Genomic DNA, 6,479 nt, shown 5'->3' with positions numbered 1-6,479 from the left:
GGAGACGAGACGAGAAAAGAAGAGAAAGGGGAAAGGATTTAGCGATTTTAGTCTTGACTGTGTGAAGTGAAGTTTCGGTGTCTGGTAGCGCTGCTGCTGAAGTCGTGTTAGGTTGGCACTACGGTAAATTAACTTTGTTTGGATAGAATATTATTATTCTAAATAATTATTTGAAATAATTACTGTAATACTTGTTGTGATGTGAATTAACTTTGTTTGGATAGAATATTATTATTCTAAATAATTATTTGAAATAATTACTGTAATACTTGTTGTGATGTGATGTATGTGAGATAAAAAAGTGGTTGAAAATATAAAAAAGTGAATTAACAAATGTGTTTATGATACAAGTGAAATTTTTTTTTGAAAACATTTGCTATCCAAACTCCTCTCTCCTCCATCCACTGCCATCTCGCCTCCTCCAAAAAAAACAAAAAAACAAAAATCTCTATTTTTTTTTACTTAACCTCCTCAAGAGAAAAAAATTATCCCTCCATTATGTTGAATTTTTTTTCTTTAGTCGTGTTCTTTGTTTTTAGCAAATAAATTTTCTTCCACCCATTAGTTCCTTTTCTAAATTTTGTACCATCAAATAATTAAGTTTACATAAAATTATGTTCTACTACTATTTTATTTTTAAATATAGGAGATTCGACATTACTTTGTATTGTTTTCATTTGTCATAATTCATCCCATCCAAAAATTTAGGATGCCTACATTTACTTATAATTAGTAAATTATCAATCAATTATATTCTAATTTATTTTGTCCATTTTTTCAATATAAGAAATTTAAAAAAATTATACTCTATATGCTTATTAAAAATTTCGAAATAAATTATTCATTTATTACAATCACATTCACATGCTAGTTATTTGGACATCTTTTTGTTCATTTTCTTCTAATGAATTTTTTCTTGTTTGATTATTTTGTATACCATTCTTTATAAGTAATTAAATATTAATATTTTTTTTCCAATAATTTTATTTCACTCCTTTGCTACTTTACCACCATGAATTTTTTTTTTGTTATCGTCAATTTATCTATATTACCCTACTCTATCCTAATCTAAGGGAAAGACATGAATGAACCTACAAGGAATCGATGAGCATTGAACCACTATCAGACTAAATCCCACCCCACGAAGTCCTTCCCCACCAAAAAAAAAAAGCTTAGTACAAAGGACTGCTAGTTTAAGCCATGAGTTTAGTGCAATTGGTAAGAGGGTTGCTAATACCAACAACAGATCTATTTTTTTTTAAGATCAATAACAGATTTCAAATTCAACTTTTGTATTTAATGTCTTGAAAAGTTCTAAATTAGGTTTTCATTCCAGAGTAAAAGTAGGGATAATTAGTCTCGCTGAGGGTAGGGATACGATTACTCAAAGCTAAGGAAAAAAAAAAAAAGACTGCTAGTCAAAGTGAGATAAAAATTATAGCATAAACTGTGAATCTCACTATAGTTTAAGGGGAGTTTCCTAAACTACACAAACGATACAAAATTACAAATAATAGGCTAAAATATTCACTATGAGAAAATCCCTCAACAAACCGCCAAATCCAAATTCCACAATTTCCCTCCATTTTGTGTCTCTGTCCCTTCACTTCAGTCCGTACCAACGAACAGACGGTTGGTTCCCCAACACCAGCGCCTTTAGCTCCAGTTCCACCTTGTGATGGTTCTCCCTCTCCTCCAAGATCCACCCCAATTCTCCCGCCCATCACCACCTATTCACACCCTTCCCTATAAACCTCCCAAAAACCCATTAAACCAGCAATGTTTTCAGGAGAACTTCAGGATAATATGCAATTTCTTGCTTTCCCTTACTCGCTCAGGCTCCCTTCTCAAAGGCCAAGCCTTGCATTCCCACATCGTCAAGTCTGGGATTCAGATAATTCCATTAGTTTCCCACCACTTAATCAACTTGTATTCAAAGCTTCAACGCCCATTTGACTCCCAGTTTGTTTTCGAGGAAGCACCTTTTAAGTCATCAACCACCTGGAGCTCTATGATTTCCACGTTTGCCCAAAATGATCTGCCTATTTTAGCATTATCGTACTTCCGGGAAATGCTTTATAATGGGTTTGCTCCAGATGAGCATATTTTGCCTAGCGCTGTTAAGGCTTGTGCGATCATGAGTAGGCATGATGTTGGGATGTCAATGCATTGTCTTGCAGTGAAAAATGCAATGAATTTGGACGTGTATGTTGGAAGTTCTTTGGTGGATATGTACGCAAAATGTGCGGAATTGGGGTATGCGAGGAAGTTGTTTGACGAAATGCCTGAGAGAAACATTGTCTCGTGGAGTGGGATGATCTATGGGTATGCGCAGATGGGGGAGGATAATGAAGCTTTGGGTCTTTTTAAGAGGGCGTTGGAGGGGGGTTTGAGTTTAAACGACTTTACCTTTTCAAGTGTGATTCGTGTTTGTGGAAATTCTACGTTGCTGGAGTTGGGGAGACAAATGCATAGCTTGTGTGTGAAGATGAATTGTGATTCTTCGAGTTTTGTGGGAAGTTCTTTGATATCTCTGTACTCGAAGTGCGGCGTTGTAGAGAATGCTTGTCAGGTTTTCAATGAGGCAGTTGATAAGAATTTAGGAATGTGGAATTCAATGTTGATTGCTTGTGCTCAACATGGACACACAAAGAAGGTGTTTGAGTTGTTTGGGAGAATGAAGAGTTGTGGGATGAAGCCAAATTTTATAACCATTTTGTGTGTGCTTTATGCGTGCAGTCATGCGGGGCTAGTCAAAGAAGGTAACTACTATTTTGGATTAATGAAGGAGTATGGCATTGAGCCAGGGGATCAGCATTATGCTTCCATGGTGGACTTGCTTGGGCGAGCTGGGAAATTGGAGGAGGCTACGAAGCTTATCAAGGAAATGCCAATTCAACCAACAGAATCTGTATGGGGAGCTCTACTGACCGGCTGCCGACTTCATGGTAATACCGAGTTGGCGGCCTATGCAGCTGATAGGATCCTTGAATTAGGTTCAGTAAGTTCAGGCTTTAACGTTCTGTTATCAAATGCTTATGCAGCTGTTGGTAGGTATGAAGAAGCGGCCAAAGCCAGAAAGATGTTAAGGGATCGAGGAGTGAAGAAAGAAACTGGTTTAAGTTGGGTTGAGGAAGGAAATAGGGTCCATACATTTGCTGCAGGGGAAAGGCAACATTTTAAATCTAAGGAAATTTATGAAAAACTTGGGGAACTAGAGAATGAAATGGAGCTAGCTGGCTATGTTATGGACACCAGTCAAGTGTTGCGAGCAGTTGGCAATGAAGAGAAGAGTGAAGCAATTAGGTATCATAGTGAAAGATTAGCTATTGCATTTGCACTAATAACCTTTCCACCTGAAAGGCCAATTAGAATTATGAAGAACTTGCGAGTTTGTGGTGATTGTCACACAGCTATTAAGTTTATGTCGAAGTGCACTGGAAGATTAATCATTGTGAGAGATAACAAACGGTTCCATCATTTTTCGGGTGGGGAATGTTCCTGTGGTGATTATTGGTGATATTAAGTGGTAAGTATTTCTACCTAATTGGTTATTTGTAATATTAAGTGATAATTAATTGGTAATCTCATTCTCTGAAAAAATAAAGGACCAATAACAAGAATAATCATTGCTACTTTCCATTCAGAGAACATGTTCTTTTGGTCAAGTAATTTCTTCTGATTAAGATGCTGAACTTGATTATTTTGAGGCTGGCAGGGTACCAGAGTGAAAGGTGTTGTAGGAGGAGAGAGGGACTTCATGCAAGATCTTTCTCTTTTCTCTGGTAGGGAACTTCATGCCTTTAATAAACAAGTGAACCCTGTTTCTGAGAGGTTGCCCATTTTTGGATCAAAAGGCCAATTTAGCACTTTTTTACAAGTAAAATCCATCAACTTCCAGCGTGAGAGTGATTTAATCCAGAAGGTACTCTCCCCCACCCCCCGCCCGACCCCTTTCTCACTTCCATGAGTTTCAACAATAATAGCCCGGCAGTTTTTTGATTCATTCATGCATACCAGTCTGTGAAGTTTTAACTTTGAGTACTTACTAATGCTGGAGATGCTCTCCTTAAGGTTGGGGAAAGCAGAAGTATGAGATTTGGAAGTTCCAGACTTCCAGTCCACCATGTTAATTATCTGCAAGATAGCACCGTTGGCTGTGTAGCTGCCTTGAGTTTACAAATGCAATGGCTGTTTGTTGTTGACTTGCAGCTTATTCTGCTTACAAAATGATGAAGCCAATTGGATATTCCATTTTTTGAGACTGAGGTACTGTTTAATTGTTAATACTCTGTATTAGTCAGTGTTGGTGCATTCTACAAGAAGTCTGGCATGGCATTGAAGTTGCTTAGTTGTCAGAAAGCGAAAAGTTTTTGCTGAACTTGAAAAGGCAGGAGTTCAAATTGTCTTTGCTGGAGCTGGCTGCTTGTAGAGTTTAAAAGAACTGGAGAGATATCAAGGTATAAAATGGAAACTCCTTTACTTTAGAATATGCAGTTCCATCACAAAGTAAGGGCTGCCTTCCGCAAAAAGATAAAAGCAATGATTTTTTTTTTTTTTGGTAAATAAAGGAATGATGCTACAAGTAGTTTATATTATTGGTCTGATACTTAGCAGTCCTTTTAATATGGATTCCAGCATTATTGAAATCAATGAAAAAGTATTTGGATCCCACCATAATTGGTCTTTTCTGCTGTAGGTACCTACATAATTGCTGAATATGATTTTTGAGACATAAATGGCATGTGCGGAGGATTTGGTACTTTTTGCTTTAAGTTTTGGGCACAGGGCTGCAGAGTGATTGCTAAGATCACAGCAAGACATGTGCAGATCTAGAAGTGCAAGGTCTGCAAGATCACCTTTCATCAGGCAATTCTTCTGTGTTCTACCCAATCATGTATTGCATCTGGGGCATATGTTTCTTTGGGGGTTTCAGTGTTGTCTGCTGAAGAATGCAAGCCATGAAATCTTACGTGTGGTCGAGGGACACAATTGTCTCCAGCATCATCAAGATTCTAATCATTGGCTCTCTGGATGTTGCAGTGCAGGAGATGTTTCAAACCCGGTTGCTTGCTTGCTCATTGGTCACGCGATCAATGTTATCAAATGTACGTAAAAGAATCGGTATATTGCATCTTGGGTGTTTATTCTTTAGTAAGTGTATCTAGTTGACAATGATGGTTCCTCCATATTTTAGTTTGTTGGGCCTTTTGGAGCAGTGACGGTAAAAAAGGAAATTGTGGTAAATGTGTGGACACGGCAGTAAATGTGTGGTAAAATTAGTCTCAAACTGGGAGGCCATGATTTCCAGTAGCCTGCCGTCCTCCAGTTTTTAAGCTTAATCAAGCGAAATTGGCTCGTCTCACAGTTGTCGTATCCTATCTGTCATCTGTTCGAAGTTAGCTATGATATTGCGCTTGCATTCTCGGGTAGGGTTCGGCAAGCTACGAGGTAGATTAGTCTAACTAAAGTGCGATACCACCTTCTCTTTGGGAAAAAAAAAAAGCATTATGGACGGATAAAGTGTGCCCTCCCGATATTATGCTTGAGAAATTTTATTACGCTTGGAACTGTTGATTTTTGACCAATAAAAAACCTTATTTCAGTTGGACAAATAAGGACCCCCCCTATAATAATTAAGACCATATTTAATGTAGAATTAGTGAGTGCTATAGTAGATCATGTTTAAAGTATTTTCGCTGATTAAAGATCAATTAATAGACTTATTAAATAGCTGATCTGGACAGCAAATAATTTCTTCGCTGCACTAAATAAATTCGAATCAACATATTGATTGGACAAATCACATGGGACAAGTGCCAGTCGAAATAGAATCACATTAATAGAATTAATTTTGACTAATGATGCATTGTTGGCACTCCAAAAAAAAAACCCCTCCAAGTACTCCTCTTTGCTTTTGTGCTTAATGAAATGACACGTAAACTTACAAAATGATTTAGAAAACAAATTTACCCCTCCACCGTACCATCCAATCCATCCCTCCTCTCTTTCAAGTTGTTGGATACTAGTAATGAAGTAAATTCCTAATAATTATGATTTTGTCAATATCGTGTGACTATAAATTATTTTGTAATTCTTGAATAAAGCACTAACCTTCAAGATTTCCTTCCACAGGGACCGAGAGATTGGATCTAGCTGTAAAAAGAATGTTTGGTTTGAAATTTTCTATTGCTTCATTTTTGTGGAGTTTTACAACTTTGAAAGTATTGTGCGTATGCTTGTGTGTGTGTGTGTTTTTCTTTTTCTTTTTCTTTTTAAAAAAAAATTAAAACTTTATAGTCAAGGGTATAGAGGCCTCCATGAAATAAATGCAAAGTGGTTATTATTATTAACTATACCTTGGGGGTATTATTGGTACTTAAACTTTTAGAGAACCTTATGGATGTTTGCGTCATTTTAAACAACACTGACAAACATGGAGTTTGTTTTCCTATTAGCTTACTACATCCGAACAATTT

At 37.0% G+C, this 6,479-nt stretch overlaps 1 protein-coding gene across 1 annotated transcript; it reads left to right on the top strand.

Moving 5' to 3' along the window:
* The first annotated feature begins 1,678 nt into the window (after nucleotides 1-1,678).
* On the top strand, nucleotides 1,679-3,520 carry LOC113773773 (putative pentatricopeptide repeat-containing protein At5g52630). The gene has a single exon (XM_027318388.1). The coding sequence runs from the start codon at nucleotides 1,679-1,681 to the stop codon at nucleotides 3,518-3,520; it is 1,842 nt and encodes a 613-aa protein (XP_027174189.1).
* Nucleotides 3,521-6,479: the final 2,959 nt, after the last annotated feature.

This window comes from Coffea eugenioides, chromosome 6 (assembly GCF_003713205.1).
Source record: "Coffea eugenioides isolate CCC68of chromosome 6, Ceug_1.0, whole genome shotgun sequence".
In the NCBI taxonomy this organism is placed as follows: Eukaryota; Viridiplantae; Streptophyta; class Magnoliopsida; order Gentianales; family Rubiaceae; genus Coffea; species Coffea eugenioides.
Note: the sequence above shows the minus strand (reverse complement) of the source record. Positions and strands in the feature narration are given on the sequence as shown.